The 17,118-nt window shown below is 37.3% G+C and overlaps 2 protein-coding genes across 4 annotated transcripts in view; both read right to left on the bottom strand.

Annotated features, from left to right (window-relative positions):
• Nucleotides 1-17,118, bottom strand: part of LOC131071760 (transmembrane 9 superfamily member 1) — a 64,740-nt gene that overhangs the window by 14,261 nt on the left and 33,361 nt on the right. The window lies entirely within an intron of this gene.
• Nucleotides 2,621-6,936, bottom strand: LOC131071761 (uncharacterized). 2 transcript variants are annotated; one of them, XR_009358681.1, is made up of 4 exons: nt 4,017-5,356; nt 3,575-3,909; nt 3,384-3,453; nt 2,621-3,281 (listed from the first exon to the last, which is right to left on the bottom strand). XR_009358681.1 is itself a non-coding variant. In XM_059209644.1 (2 exons), the coding sequence occupies exon 2, from the start codon at nt 5,349-5,351 to the stop codon at nt 4,134-4,136; it is 1,218 nt and encodes a 405-aa protein (XP_059065627.1). In that variant the 5' UTR covers nt 5,352-5,353; nt 5,591-6,936; the 3' UTR covers nt 3,961-4,133. The 2 variants fall into 2 exon arrangements, 1 of the variants encoding a protein (XP_059065627.1); XM_059209644.1 differs by lacking the exons at nt 2,621-3,281; nt 3,384-3,453; nt 3,575-3,909 and adding an exon at nt 5,591-6,936 and having other exon boundaries at nt 3,961-5,353.

Raw genomic sequence — 17,118 nt, 5'->3', positions numbered from 1 at the left:
CATAGACACGTTCCTATGCTTCCAACCTTTCGCAAAGGCTTTAGGAACAATCATGGTATGTCCCTGAAGCCTATCTAAATAGGGCATCAACCCTCCCTTTTCCAAGATCCTCTAAACAATTTTACAATTACAAATGTCTTTGCAAGATGAAGACTCCACACAATTCCTGTCACCTCCCAATTTATATTAGCACGGTGTAATCTCCCCTTTTGAGATAAACCTGATTATTAACAATTTCAACAAATGTAATTCATCTACAAATAGAATTTTTATAACAAAATTACATAGTTAAAATGTCAATTGAGAGAAAATCCTATTAATTAACATCAAAGCATTCATATCAAGAAACTTGTATACAAATAATCTCTATTAAAATCAAGTATCCTAAAATCATTCATATCTATTTCATATCTTGTTTTCCATAGTCAACCATATTAGGAATCCAATGAAAAAGCTTGATAGGGCGTTGGGAGACTATCTTCCTCAACCAAGCCCAAGGGCATGGAACGAGCCTCTAAGTCATTCGGCCCCTTGGCCCACAAGTATGACAGGACCTTCAGTCCAGCCATCTCAGGGTGGCATGTTTGATGATGGTAGACCAATACTGCTGCATCTTCCTATTAAACATTTCACATTGATTCCAAACATGATTACTTGATGGAAATCAGGTAATTAATCACTTGTCCTATATTTCTTGATAGGATGTTGAGAAACTGTCTTCCTCAACCAAGCCCAAGGGCACGACACGAACCTCCAATCCATTCAGCCCCTTTGCTCAAAAGTATGGCAGGACCTCCAATCCATCCATCTTGAGATGGCGTACTTGATGACAGAAGACTGAACCTGATGCATCTTCCTATCAGATATATGTTGCAATAAAGACAATAATATTTGCATACCAATTATTTCCCTTGATATAATAGACTGTTGTTCTTAATTTCTAACTCAGATTTCTTTTAAATTCTTCTCCAATTCAAACTTGATTATTTGATTTCACTTGATTGATGGATTGTTGTTGAATGATTGATATTTGTATGAATGATTGATTGATTGAATGAATTCCTTTGATTGTATGATTTGAGGAATTGGTGAGTGATGATTCATTGTTGATTAGATGATTCATGAGTAATGATGTAATGAATGCTGGTTTGATATATTGGTGAATGATGATTGAATGAATGTTGATTAGATAAAGTGATTTGCTGATTGATTGTTTGCTTGATTTGATAATTGGTGATTGCTTTTGTGGATTCATGAGTGATGGTTGATAAGTCGTCCTTGAATGCTTGGAATGGTTTCTCCTTTATACTTTATTGGTGAAAGGGTCACCACCCTTTATTAATGCCATTCGAGAATAATAAATTATTTTCCAAATGGATCTCCTTTGGATGTCCTCCTCAAATGAAACCTTCTCCCCTTTATATCTTCTAATATGAGGGAAGAGTCACACCTCTTCATCATGTTTGCCCTTTGCGAGAGTCGAGTACTTTCACAATTTCCACCCTTTGAAAGAGTACAACCCTCCATAATTTATGCCCTTTGAAAGAGTCGCAACCTTTCACAATTACCACCCTTTGAAAGAGTGCAACCCTTCATCATTTCTAGCCTTTGATAGAGTCGCAACCTTTCACAATTACCACCCTTTGAAAAAGTACAACCCTTCATAGTTTTTGCCTTTTGGAGTCACTTCCTTATTTTCTTCCCATTCCTTTCTTCTTCCATCAATTCTTTCTTGATTCACATGCTCCATTCTTTCTTCCTTCCTCCCTCCATATCTCCTTCCGAATGAACTCTTCTCCCTTCTCTTCTCCCTTTTATATCTCATGTTTAAGGGAGTCACGACTCTTCATTTCATGCCTTTTGACCATTCATTGAACTTAATTAAATTTTAATTATATATCTTATTTTTATTCTTTTATATTTTACTTTTATTATTATTTATTAATAAATCCTATTTCAAGGAGGAGACATTAAACACAACCAAATTTTCATGTGCCCCACAAAAACAAGCACTTGTTTACATAAAGGAAGGAGAAATGTAGAAACCTCTAGAAGGCAAAAACTCAACTAGGTACATAACATAACTATAGGTGATGTTAATGGCCATCACATAATCTGCCATGATTTCTCTTTCTAGGTTGAATTTGTTTCCTTTCATTCCTTCCATTTTTATAATACTTGTAGCTTGTGCGGGAATCATGGCACTATCATATTACGGCCTTTTAATACAAGCTCCCCAATTTGCAAAAAAACCAACACATTCATTCCCCTCTCTGAACACATGTTGAATATGAATTCCTTCAAAATTATTATTTTGGGTTCCTTGGATGCATTTTATAATGTTCAATGAGTCCCACTCCACAATGAGTTTTATGACACCAATTTGGGAGGCCATAAGGATGGCATTAAACCAAAGTTTTAAAACTCGGACTCGGCAAACCAAAAATTTGGACTCGGACTCGGACTCGTGAAAGACTAGCGAAAGACTCGGCAAGGACTATACAACAAAAAAAATGTAGTTTTACAAAAAAAAAAAAAAAAAGAAATTAATCCATTTAGAGAACACAAGAGCCATAATTGAAACATTACACATGTCATATGATCTACAAACACGCAATATTTGAAATTTCATCATTCATACTCATAGTTTCAACTCTAAAATGTATAATAGCAGCATAAGTTTATAAATGTTTACAAAATTACATATAATGATATGTCCAACTCCAAATGTGAAAAACAACAATGAACAAACTAAAGAGAAGACTACGTCTTCCTCTTTGTATTTCTCCTAATATAGCTCGATTTTTCAGGCCTTGAGCTAGAAGTAGTAGCAGTGGGTGTTGTGGTATCTAAATGGTGAGATGATTCTTCATCAAAGTCAAAGTCCTCATCCTCGTCCTCCATTTCATCCAATCTTGCTCCTTCTGCATCTTGTGCTGCTCCTCTCTCTATTTCTGCAATTTCTTCTTCGGTAAGGAGGAAATCGTCACCATCATTTTGTTCATTCACTATCCAATCACCATATGGATCAATTTCATCCAAGTCAATGGCCTCATGTGAAACACCCTCCACCTATCTAACTCGAAGGCGAAGGTTGTACCGAACAAAGACTAGATCATTGAGCCATTTTTGTGTCAATCTATTTCTCTTCTTTGTGTGAATGCTCTCAAATACACTCCAATTTCGTTCACACCCAGAAGCACTTCATGGCTGAGACAAAACACAGACGGCTATCTTTTGAAGATTAGGTGTGCCGGCACCATAATTCTCCCACCATAAATCTACAAAATACATTTAGAAATATTAGAATTGAGAAAAAAATGTAACAATCAAGTTTGTAGTTTTTTTCTTGCAGTATTGAACTAAGTTACTAAATTTTTTACCCAGTTGTTTTCCTCTCCTATCAATTGCTAGTTATGATGAGAAGAGTCTCCCCTCTGCACTCTTGTAGATCTTGAACAATGAACATTTCCAAATTCATAAATAGATAGTCAAAGTGTCAAACTCAAATTCAATAATGAACATTTCCGAATTCATAAATAAAGATAGAGCAATTGCAAATGTCAAATCTCACCTCCAACTCATCAAGAACCTTGTCTCTCAACTCAGGATCAGGTGCCATGTTATCAATGCATGCAATAACACCTGCCATGACCTCCTCATCAGCCCTAAATGAATCAGAGAAGTAGAATTTCGGGTTCAAAAAGTAGAAGGCATGTATCGGTTGGTGGAGTTGGCTTGTCCACCTACGATCAATGATGTGCCAAAGGATTTCACATTTTCTTGTATTTCCATAATAGTAATGTGAAATGGCCTCTTTGGCCCTATCCATGGCCTCATAAATGAAAAACCCATTGGCATGCCCTCTCCATCCACCATACGAAGAACCCTTACCAAAGGTTATGTCACCTAAAAAATGAAAACAAATTTTAAATTAGTACAAAATTAACCCCTAAAAAATAAAATCAGCAAATAGACAAGATTGTATAAAGTTTACTTGTGTGTTTGTTACTTACCGCAATCAACTCCTCTCCACTTTTGGTGAACCCTTCATCAAAAACAATGCTCACAATCTTCTCTGCTTTAGGTCCTTTGGAGTATGCAAACCCCAACCAAGCATCAGACACAAACATCTACTTAAGATGAGAAATGGCACTAAGAATGCTCTGCAAAGTGATGAAGTGGCTAGCAAATCGTGTCACTTCAGGTCGCACAACGTCCTTGCCATTTGTGTGTTTTCTCATCAAAGCAAGCACCCAAGTATGGTTGTAGATGAATTTGGTGACACTTCTTGCATCTTCAACCACCTTTTTCACCCATCCAATCTTCCCAATGTCCTCTAGCATCAAGTCCAAGCAATGTGCAGCACAAGGATTCCATGTAATCGTAGGATGCCTCTCCATAAGCATTCTACCTGCAAATACATAAGTAGCTTCGTTGTCCGTGATAATTTGGACAACATTCTCAACTCCAACCTCCTGAACCACCCCATCCAACAGATTACACACAGTCTCTACATTTTTTATTTCATTTGAGGCATCAATAGACTTTAGGAATACCATTGCACCATTTGAAGCCACCAAGAAGTTGAGAAGAGTCCTATTCCGTCCATTTGTCCATCCATCAGATAAAATGTTGCATCCTTTTCTCTTCCAATACCTTTTCTGATCATCAACCACAACTTGTGTATTTTTTACAGTTGTCTCTAGCAATGGCCCACTGAAATCATGACAAGTTGGGGCCTTAAACCCCTTACCTGCAACTGTTAATGCATTAACCAAACCTTCCCAATACACATTGTTTGCTGCATTGAAAGATAGATTATTGTAAAACCAAAAGTTTGAAGCTGCTATCTTTGTTTGTTCATGCTTCTCTCTATTCCATCCTGTACCTTCAAGTGAAGGTTGTGCACCTGGAACATTGTGTGGTACAAAAAAATTAGGGTTTGATCTAACGCGAGTTCTACTAGCCTCACCCTCATTGTCACCAAAAGATGAAAGTGACTGACGACCACGAGTGTGACCAATGGGACCCGAAGTGGACAATGTGGGATTCATTGCAGCTACCATGGCTTCTTTTGTTTTTTGCCTTTCTTCCTTTTGCATATCATTCTCAGCAAGAATGGCCTTCATCTCTCTAATAATCTCGGGAGTTGATTTGGAGCATTCCTCCACACCATATCCAGGTATTTGTGCAAGGTGGTATTTTAATCTATTGATTCCACCTGTCATCCATTTTGTACATTCGGTGCAAGTGACCTCCCCCTTTTTGCTTCCTGGAATCCCATATTTCCATGCTTTATCTCTTTGTCTTCCTGACTTTGGGGTTGCCCTTGGAGTTGAACTTGCCATTGCTGATTTAACATGAAAAAATAAAAAAATCAGCAGGGTTTTATGGAAAATCAACAAAAAAAATGACAATGAATCATTTGGGAAAACTAACAAGAAAAAACAAGAAAAAAATATGAGAAAATAACTTAGGAAAGGAAATAGAAAAAAATTTGGCACCATATCCCCTTGTTTTTCAAGATTTTTTGGATTTTCAAAACATGGAAATGATTCAAATGACAACAAAAGAGGAAAATCCTTACCTAGATCTCTTTTGCTGATTTTATCTTCTTTCCTCTCCTCCTTCAAACCCTACAAACCTGTTATAACCAAGCAAAAATGTCAAATGAGAGGAAAAAAAATTTTAAAAACTGAGATTTATTAGTTAAATGGCATGTTTTCTGGACTACGCGAGTCCATATGAAAGACTTGCAAGTCCAAGCAAAATAGACTCGCCTCGCGAATCCTTGGTGAGTCGACTCGTGGCTCCTATGGACTCACGAGTCCGTCGCGAGTCCGTGGCAAGTCCAGGAGTCTTAAAACCATGCATTAAACGATGTTGCTGCTTCTACATTGTAGTTGGATTGAAGATCCAAGTTGATAGCATAGGCAACTATAAAATTTCCTCTATGGTCTCTAGTTACACCACCACCACCCCAAACCATTCTCGAATTGCCTTTTGCAGCAATGTCAGAGTTCACTTTGCTCAGATTTTCGAGTGGGGGACAAAGGTGCAAACCACATTAAATCTAGCAGGTTTTGACACCATAAAAGCAGTAGAGATGTTGAAGTTAAGGTTCCAAACCTTAGAGATTGTCCAATATATGTCTGAGACCTCTAGAGCTACACCCTTCAACAACTTATCATTAGCTTTTATAAAAAAAAATCCTCAATAGCTAAGTTGATTTTGTTTGAAACCCTATTGGCAATATATCATTCTTTTCCCTAAAGATCCTATTATTTATTTCTTTCCAAGTGCCCCAAGCAACATGCAAAAGAGTGAGGGACCATAATAATGTAAGGGAAGGATTCAGAAAGGGGGAAGCATGTTGCTCCGAAACACCTAGAGTAGTGATAGGGAAGACCCAATTAACATTGTAAAAGCAAGAGAATGATCCCCATATCTCTCTAGAGAGGTCGTACTCCAACAACGTGAGTAACACTTTCTTCTTCCCTTTCATAGAGGGCATATCTATTAGGGAATGTGAAACCTTTCTTCATAAGATTATCAAGAGAATTTTATTTTGTGCCATAATCCAAAAGAAGATATTATTTTAGGAATCAATTGTGGCTACCAAAGCTTGCCCCAATTGGGAGAAAACTTGGTCTAATTTCCCAAAGACTCAAAGCCTAGAGCCACAAAATAGACATCGTTCAATTAGTATAATAGCCCATTAAAAAGGTGTTAAGTTGTGTTTCAAGTTGGACGCCTAGGGAAAGGGGAAATTTGCACATGATAAATATCATTATTTTTCAAAAAGGTCATTTTGGAGAATAATGGAATTATTATTTTCAAATTATTGTTATTTCCCTCCACAAAAGTTATACCAAGAGGTTGACGGCTCATTTCCAAGGTTAACCATGTTAATTTTGTAACATCGCTCGTACTATTTCATGCTTCCAATATATATATAAATTTGATTACATATACTAATATGTTAGCATTAACTAAAGATAAATAAAACCAACATTAACTTTTCGCGTTTGACCAACGGTTACACCGTTCATGGTATCAGGTGGTAAAGCGATTCTCAAACAAGTCACACTCCTTCCGATCGAGTAAGTAAATGGTGACTAGTTTATATATTGTGGTGAGAGGTACGTAGTGAAGAGATATGTCTTCCCACACACTCCTTCCGATCGAGTAAGTAAACGGTGACTAGTTTATATATTGTGGTGAGAGGTACGTAGGGAAGAGATGTGTCTTCCCACGTGGGAAGACATATCTCTTCACTACGTAACCCCTCATCCACTTATATAGCATGCTTACATTGAGGAGGGTGCACACACCGAAATTGATAAGAGTGGTGCATCTTTAAAACAAAACACACTATAGCAGATAAAATACAACTTTCAGATCATATCTCCTCTTCTATTTTGATCACGGAATTTTGAAAGAACTTAACATGGTATCAGAGCGAAGTTAAGGAAGATCATATTAAAATTCTGTAACGATCTCATAAACTTTCACTAGGCTCTTACTAAGATCACATTCCCATAATCCTAATGGCAACCGGAGTTAGGTTTGAAGATAGATTAGATGGAGCATCAAATTTTGTATCTTGGAAATTCAGGATCATGCTTGTTTTGAAAGAAAATAAAATTGACTCCCATGTCAAAAGTGAAATTCCTGAACCCTCTGATGATACAGAGAAAATTCAGTGGAGCAAGGACAGTGAGAAGGCCCTTAAGATAATTGTGGATTCAATAAGAGACCACATTGTACCAGTTATTTCTAAATATGAGATGGCCTTTCAGATGTTCGAGGCACTAGCTGACATTTATGAAATCAACAACACTAGCAGGGCTCTCACCCTAAAGAATCAACTACACCATATTGTTAAATTTTGTAACGTCGGTCGTACTATTTCATGCTTCCGATATATATATATATATATATTTACACCGTTCATGGTATCGGGTGGTAAAGCGATTCTCAAACAAGTCGCACTCCTTCCGATCGGGTAAGTAAATGGTGACTAGTTTATATACTGTGGTGAGAGGTACGTAGGGAACACGTGGGAAGACATATCTCTTCACTACATAACCCCTCATCCACTTATATAGCATGCTTACATTGAGGAGGATGGACACACCAAAATTAAAAAGTGTTGTGCATCTTCAAAACACGCTATAGCAGATAAAATACAACTTTCAAATCATATCTCCATCTCTTCTATTTTGATCACAGAATTTTGAAAGAACTTAACATGGTATCAAAGCCAAGTTAATGAAGAACATATTAAAATTCTGTAACGATCTCATAAACTTTCACCAGGCTCTTACTAAGATCACATTCCCATAAATCTAATGGCAACCGGAGTTAGGTTCGGAGTTAGGTTTGAAGATAGATTAGATGGAGCATAAAATTTTGTATCTTGGAAATTCAAGATCATGCTTGTTTTGAAAGAAAATAAAATTGACTCCCATGTCAAAAGTGAAATTCCTGAACCATCTGATGATACAGAGAAAATTCAGTGGAGCAAGGACAGTGAGAAGGCCCTTAAGATAATTGTGGATTCAGTAAGAGACCACATTGTACCAATTATTTCTAGATATGGGTCGGCCTTTCAGATGTTCAAAGCACTATCTGACATTTATGAAATCAACAACACTAGCAGGGCTCTCACCCTAAAGAATCAACTACACCATATAAAGATGAATAAAGGAGAAACAGTTACATCCTATTTCTTGAGGATCATTGAGCTTAGGGATCAACTATCCACTATAGGACATCTAGTAGACAACAAAGAACTTGCTATGATGGCCCTAAATGGACTTCCTACCTCATGGGAATCATTCATTCAAGGAATCAATGCTCGTTCTAAATTTCCCAAGTTTGATAGATTGAAAACCGATTGCATTCAAGAGGAATCTCGGCTTGTCACAAGAGGAATAAAACAAAACAATGGTAATAAAGACATTCAAGTTCTAAACTCTAATTAAGAAAGGAAAGAAGAAGAACTTTAAGAGAAAGAGGGACAACAACTCAAATGGGAAGAGGTCTTCAAAGAAGAAGAGAGACATTCTTGAAGTACAATGTTTCAGATGTGACCAATATGGGCACTATGCAATGAAGTGTCCAGACAGGATCAAACAACAAGCTTCAATGGCAGAAATTAAGAAAGGGAGTAATTCTGAGAAGCTAGTCTTCTACTCAGCCCTCTCTAGTCAAGTCACCTCCAGTTTCAACACATGCGTGATTGACAGCGGAGCATCTCAACACATCACAGGATTCCGTGAGCACCTAGATACACTTGTGGAAAGTTCAAATGAAGAAGTGACAATTGGTGATGACTCAAATTATCCAGTTATGGGAATAGGAACCAGCAATATCAACCTAAAGTCAGGCATATCACTACAACTGACTGGAGTTCTATTTGTACCTGGTATAAAGAGAAACCTTGTCTCAGTTTCTGCACTTGAAGATAAGGGTTACAGATTAACATTTATGGAAGGAAAGGTACTTGCTTGGCCAAAGAACTCCACCATCAAGAAAGCCCGCACCATTGGAGTAAGACAAGGGAGCCTCTACAGACTTTGCACCACTCCACCTCTAGCCTTGATTCATGAGACTCCAGATTCGAATGAACTTTGGCACAGAAGATTAGGGCACCTTCATTTCCATGCCCTACCTAAGATAGAGAAGATGGTGATCGGCTTACCCAAGCTAAGTCAAAAATCTGAAGGAGCTTGCAAAGGGTGTGCCTTGGGAAAGAATACTAAAGGGTCTTTTAATTCTAGCAACAGTAAATCCAAAAATGTATTAGAATTAGTTCATTTTGATTTATGTGGACCCATGTCTGTACCCTCATTAGGGGGATTTTTATATTATGTAATATTTGTAGATGATTATTCTAGGAAGACCTGGATATATTTTCTGAGGTACAACAAGTCTGAAGAAATCCTTTCTAAATTTAAGGAATTCAAAGCTCTTGTAGAAAATATTAAAGGTAAGAAAATCATAACCTTAAGAACAGACAATGGGGGGGAATACACTTATGACATGTTTAAAGATTATTGTATAAATGCTGGGATTAAGAGGGAGTTAACTGTACCTTATAACCCACAACAAAATGGGGTAGCTGAAAGAAAGAATAGGACTATAGTAGAAGCTGCTAGGGCTATGTTGTTTGACCAAAATATAGAAACCTCATTTTGGGCCGAAGCATCTAGGACAGCTGTGTACATTCAAAATAGATGTCCTCATTCTCTTCTTGACAATAAAACCCCTGAAGAAGCCTTTACTGATTACAAACCTGACATAAGTCATTTCCGGATCTTTGGGTGTCCAGTCTATATTCATGTCCCCAAAGAAAAGAGGTCAAAGTTAGAACCTTTTGGAAAGAAAGGAGTATTTGTTGGGTACAGCGAAACCTCTAAAGCCTACAGAATATACATACCTGGTCAACGACAAATTGAACTAAGTAGAGATGTCATCTTTGAGGAAGACATAGCATTCAGGAGGTCCAAAACACCAAGATCCTCCTACAAGCTTGGATGAGGATTCCACCCCTGAGATTCAAAGGGAGACCCCTGAAGATGTTGAGCATGAAGTTCAAGGCTTACCTTTAGAAGAAAATTATCCCGAAACTAGGAAGAGACCACTTTGGGCTAAACAAATGCTTCAAGAAGCTGAAAATTATGCTGCTCCAAAGGGGACCTTAAGAGAAAGCAAGAGACCTAACCTATTTTCCAGTTATACTGCCTTGATGAGTGAGATCATTGATGCAGAACCTTCCTCTGTTGGAGATGTGCTCAAGCATCAAGTTTGGAAAGATACTATGTCAGAAGAGTATCAGTCAATTCTGAAAAATGATGTCTAGGATATTGTGCCTAGGCCTAAAGGCAAATCTGTGGTATCTTCTAAATGGCTCTTCAAAATCAATCATGCAGCAGATGGCAGCATTGAGAAGCAGAAAGCAAGGTTTGTTGCTAGAGGTTTCTCACAGAAAGAAGGTATTGACTATGAAGAGACATTTGCTCATGTTGCCAGATACAATTCTGTCCGAGCAGTTTTGTCTATTGGAGCATCTAAAGGATGGAAAGTCCATCAAATGGATGTTAAGACTGCTTTTCTGAATGGTAAGATTGAAGAAGAAGATTATTTGGAGCAACCTGAAAGTTTTGTGATTCATAAGGCTGAATCACATGTATGCAGATTAAAGAAAGCTCTATGTGAACTGAAACAGGCCCCCAGAGCATGGTATGAAAGAATTGATCACTATCTCTTGGAATTAGGGTTTTCCAAGAATGAAGCAAATCCAAATCTCTACTACAAGATAATCAAATGTAAATTATTAATTCTTATTCTTTATATTAATGATCTACTAATCACAAGAGAGGATAATTGTATTTCTCAATGTAAGAAAGAATTAGCCTCTGAGTTTGATATGAAAGATTTAGGAATTCTTCACTCCTTCCTTGGATTGGAAGTTTGGCAGCAGGCAGATGGTATAATCCTTAATCAAGGAAAATACACCATTGATATACTCAAGAGATTTGGAATGATGGATTGTAGATCCATGACCACACCTATGGAGACAACTCTGCACAAACTAAAGGAAGCAGTTGCAGAATCAAAGTTTGCAGATCCTACCCTCTACAAACAGATTATTGGATCTCTGATGTATTTGGTAAACACAAGACCTGATATATGTTATGTTGTTAATGCACTCAATCAATTCATGTGTGAACCTAGGGAAATACATCTTATTGCTGCAAAACATATTCTGAGATATCTTCGAGGAACTATTGGTTTTGGTCTGAAGTATAAACATGTAGACCTTGACCTACATGGATTCACTAATTTTGATTGGCTGAAAACGTAGTTGACAGGAAAAGCACATCAGGATGTTGCTTCAGTTTAGGATCAGGAATGATCTCATGGATATGTAGAAAACAGTCTTCTGTTGCTCAGAGTTCTACAAAAGCTGAATACATTGCAGCCTCCATGGGAGCAAGAGAAGCAGTATGGCTTCGGAAACTGCTTGTAGGACTGTTTGGTCAACCCTTAAATCCTACTGTCATCTACTGTGACAATCAGAGTTTGCATCAAGCTTTCAATGAATCCAATATTTCATGACAGGTCTAAACACATTGAGATTCCTTATCACTATGTTCGAGATATGGTGGAAAGGAATGTGATCCGACTGAATTATATTGGTACAGGTGATCAGATTGCAGACATTCTTACCAAGCCTCTCTCCAAGATCAAGATTGAACACTTTAGAGATAAACTTGGTATGGTTGAAAATGTTATTTAATTTTGAGATAGAGTCTCATTTATTCTGATATATTAATATATTTAAAGATGTTTAGTGTGTAAACTCTTTTATTTGTCATGTGTGTGACTACATGACTGCATGGGCCTTTTGTGAACATTATTGAAGGGTGACGACTTTTCAATAATAAAAACTTGTTTCAAATTGATATTGTAAGGTGACGATTTTACAATTATCAATTTAACTATCTTGATGGTTATCATGTGACTTGATATCTGTGGACATGTCATGATAGTATTTCTATCTCTAAGACATTATGGTAGATATCTATTGTTTGATATCATTAAATAAACCATAATTATCATAGAGATCTTCATGGTGAATATTATGAACATAATATTTGTGGACATGCCATGAAATCATTATCAGTATGGTAGGCATCATGTGACTTGATGCCAATGCACATACCTTACTTGATAACTATGAGTTATGGTGAGTATCATGAGACTTGATATTCATTGTTGAACCATATCTTTGAATATCACTATGGTGTGATATCTCCTCTCTTCACAGTCAATGGATGAATTATGATGTTTTCTCTAACATGAAATGTGTCCTCCCTAGTTAAGAGAGAGTGTTAAATTTTGTAACATCGGTCGTACTATTTCATGTTTCATATATATATATATATATATATATATATATATATAAAATTTTACACCGTTCATGGTATCGGGTGGTAAAGCAATTCTCAAACAAGTCGCACTCCTTCCGATCGGGTAAGTAAATGGTGACTAGTTTATATACTGTGGTGAGAGGTACGTAGGGAAGAGATGTGTCTTCCCATGTGGGAAGACATATCTCTTCACTACGTAACCCCTCATCCACTTATATAGCGTGCTTACATTGAGGAGGATGGACACACCAAAATTAATAAGTGTTGTGCATCTTCAAAACACGCTATAGCAGATAAAATACAACTTTCAGATCATATCTCCATCTCTTCTATTTTGATCATAGAATTTTGAAAGAACTTAACACATATAAAGATGAATAAAGGAGAAACAGTTACATCCTATTTCTTGAGGATCACTGAGCTAAGGGATCAACTATCCACTATTGGACATCTAGTAGACAACAAAGAACTTGCTATGATGGCCCTAAATGAACTTCCTACCTCATGGGAATCGTTCATTCAAGGAATCAATGCTCGATCTAAATTTCCTAAGTTTGATAGATTGAAAACCGATTGTATTCAAGAGTAATATCGGCTTGTCGCAAGAGGAATAAAACAAAACAATGGTAATGAAGACATTCAAGTTCTAAACTTTAATTCCCACAAGAAAGGAAAGACGAAGAACATTAAGAGAAAGAGGGACAACAACTCAAATGGGAAGAGGTCTTCAAAGAAGAAGAGAGACATTTCTGAAGTACAATGTTTCAGATGTGACCAATATGGGCACTATGCAATGAAGCGTCCAGACAGGATCAAACAACAAGCTTCAATGGCAGAAATTAAGAAAGGGAGTAATTCTGAGAAGCTAGTCTTCTACTCAACCCTCTCTAGTCAAGTCACCTCCAGTTTCAACACATGGGTGATTGACAGTGGAGCATCTCGACACATCACTGGATTTCGTGAGCACCTAGATACACTTGTGGAAAGTTCAAATGAAGAAGTGACAATTGGTGATGACTCAAATTATCCAATTATGGGAATAGGAACCAGCAATATCAACCTAAAGTCAGGCATATTCCTACAGCTGACTAGAGTTCAATTTGTACCTGGTATAAAGAGAAACCTTGTCTCAGTTTCTGCACTTGACGATAAGAGTTACAGATTAACCTTTATGGAAGGAAAGGTACTTGCTTGGCCAAAGAACTCCACCATCAAGAAAGCCCACACCATTGGGGTAAGACAAGGGAGCCTCTACAGACTTTGCACCACTCCACCTCTAGCCTTGATTCATGAGACTTCAGATTCGAATGAACTTTGGCACAGAAGATTAGGGCACCTTCATTTCCATGCCCTACCTAAGAAAGAGAAGATGGTGATCGGCTTACCCAAGCTAAGTCAAAAATCTGAAGGAGCCTGCAAAGGGTGTGCCTTGGGAAAGAATACTAAAGGGTCTTTTAATTCTAGCAACAGTAAATCCAAAAATGTATTAGAATTAGTTCATTCTGATTTATTTGGACCCATGTCTGTACCCTCATTAGGGGGATTTTTATATTATGTAATATTTGTAGATGATTATTCTAGGAAGACCTGGATATATTTTCTGAGGTACAAAGAGTCTAAAGAAATCCTTTCTAAATTTAAGGAATTCAAAGCTCTTGCAGAAAATATGACAGGTAAGAAAATCATAACCTTAAGAAAAGACAATGTGGGGGAATACACTTCTGATATGTTTAAAGATTATTGTATAAATGCTGGGATTAAGAGGGAGTTAACTGTACCTTATAACCCACAACAAAATGGGGTAGCTGAAAGAAAGAATAGGACAATAGTAGAAGCTGCTAGGGCTATGTTGTTTGACCAAAATATAGAAACCTCATTTTGGGCTGAAGCATCTAGGACAGTTATGTACATTCAAAATAGATGTCCTCATTCTCTTCTTGACAATAAAACCCCTGAAGAAGCCTTTACTGGTTACAAACCTGACATAAGTCATTTCCGGATCTTTGGGTGTCCAGTCTATATTCATGTCCCCAAAGAAAAGAGGTCAAAGTTAGAACCTTCTGGAAAGAAAGGAGTATTTGTTCGGTACAGTGAAACCTCTGACGCCTACAAAATATACATACCTGGTCAAAGACAAATTGAACTAGGCAAAGATGTCATCTTTGAGGAAGACATAGCATCCAGGAGGTCCAAAAGCTCTAATGAATTAGAACACCAAGATCCTCCTACAAGCTTGGATGAGGATTCCACCCTTGAGATTCATAGGGAGACCCCTAAAGATGCTGAGCATGAAGTTCAAGGCTTACCTTTAGAAGAAAATTATCCCGAAACTAGGAATAAACCACTTTGGGCTAAAAACATGCTTCAAGAAGCTGAAAATTATGCTGCTCCAAAGGGAACCTTCAGAGAAAGTAAGAGACCTAACGTATTTTCTAGTTATACTGCCTTGATGAGTGAGATCATTGATGCAAAACCTTCTTGTGTTGGAGATGCGCTCAAGCATCAAGTTTGGAAAGATGCTATGTCAGAAGAGTATCAGTCAATTTTGAAAAATGATGTCTGGGATATTGTGCCTAGGCCTAAAGGCAAATTTGTGGTATCTTCTAAATGGTTCTTCAAAATCAAACATGCAGCAGATGGCAGCATTGAGAAGCACAAAGCAAGGTTTGTTGCCAGAGGTTTCTCACAAAAAGAAGGTATTGACTATGAAGAGACATTTGCTCCTGTTGCCAAATACACTTTTGTCCGAGTAGTTTTGGCTATTTCAGCATCTAAAGGATGGAAAGTCCATCAAATGGATGTCAAAACTGCTTTTTTGAATGGTAAGATTGAAGAAGTTTATTTGGAGCAACCTGAAGGTTTTGTGATTCATAAGGCTGAATCACATGTCTGCAGATTAAAGAAAGCTCTTTATGGACTGAAACAGGCCCCCAGAGCATGGTATGAGAGAATTGATCGCTATCTCTTGGAATTAGGGTTTTTCAAGAATGAAGCAGATCCAAATCTCTACTACAAGGTAATCAATGGTGAATTATTAATTCTTATTCTTTATGTTGATGATCTACTAATCACAAGAGAGGATAATTGTATTTCTCGATGTAAGAAAGAATTAGCCTCTGAGTTTGATATGAAAGATTTAGGAATTCTTCACTACTTCCTTGGATTGGAAGTTTGGCAGTAGGCAAATGGTATAATCCTTAATCAAGGAAAATACACCATTGATATACTCAAGAGATTTAGAATGTTGGATTGTAGATCCATGACCACACCTATGGAGACAAATCTGCACAAGCTAAAGGAAACAGCTGCAGAATCAGAGTTTGCAAATCCTACACTCTACAGACAGATTATTGGATCTCTAATGTATTTGGTTAACACAAGACCTGATATATGTTATGCTATAAATGCACTAAGTCAGTTCATGTGTGAACCCAGGGAAATACATCTTGTTGCTGCAAAGCATATTCTGAGATATCTTCGAGGAACTATTGGTTTTGGTTTGAAATATAAACATGTAGAACTTGACCTACATGGATTCACTGATTCTAATTGGGCTGGAAGCATAGTTGACAGGAAAAGCACATCAGGATGTTGCTTCAGTTTAGGATCAGGAATGATCTCATGGATATGTAGAAAACAGTCTTCCGTTGCTCAGAGTTCTACAGAAGCTGAATACATTGCAGCCTCCATGGGAGCAAGAGAAGCTGTATGACTCCGGAAATTGCTTGTAGGACTATTTGGTCAGCCCTTAAATCCTACTATCATCTACTGTGACAATCAGAGTTGCATCAAGCTTTCAATGAATCCAGTATTTCATGACAGGTCTAAACACATTGAGATTCCTTATCACAATGTTCGAGATATGGTGGAAAGGAATGTGATCTGACTGAATTATATTAGTACAGGTGATCAGATTGCAGACATTCTTACCAAGCCTCTCTTCAGGATCAAGATTGAACACTTTAGAGATAAACTTGGTATGGTTGAAAATGTTATTTAATTTTGAGATAGAGTCTCATTTATTCTGATATACTAATATATTTAAAGATGTTTAGTGTGTAAACTCTTTTATTTGTCATGTGTGTGACTCCATGACTGCATGGGCCTTCTGTGAACATTATTGAAGGGTGACGACTTTTCAATAATGAACACTTGTTTCAAATTGATATTG

The sequence above is a fragment of the Cryptomeria japonica genome, chromosome 8, assembly GCF_030272615.1.
Source record: "Cryptomeria japonica chromosome 8, Sugi_1.0, whole genome shotgun sequence".
NCBI classification, from domain to species: Eukaryota; Viridiplantae; Streptophyta; class Pinopsida; order Cupressales; family Cupressaceae; genus Cryptomeria; species Cryptomeria japonica.
The sequence above is the reverse complement of the archived record's forward strand: the minus strand, read 5'-3'. Positions and strand labels throughout refer to the sequence as shown.

Excerpts from the sequence above, each read along its gene's own strand:
- LOC131071761 (XM_059209644.1), bottom strand. The coding sequence starts at position 5,351 with ATGGCAAGTTCAACTCCAAGGGCAACCCCAAAGTCAGGAAGACAAAGA.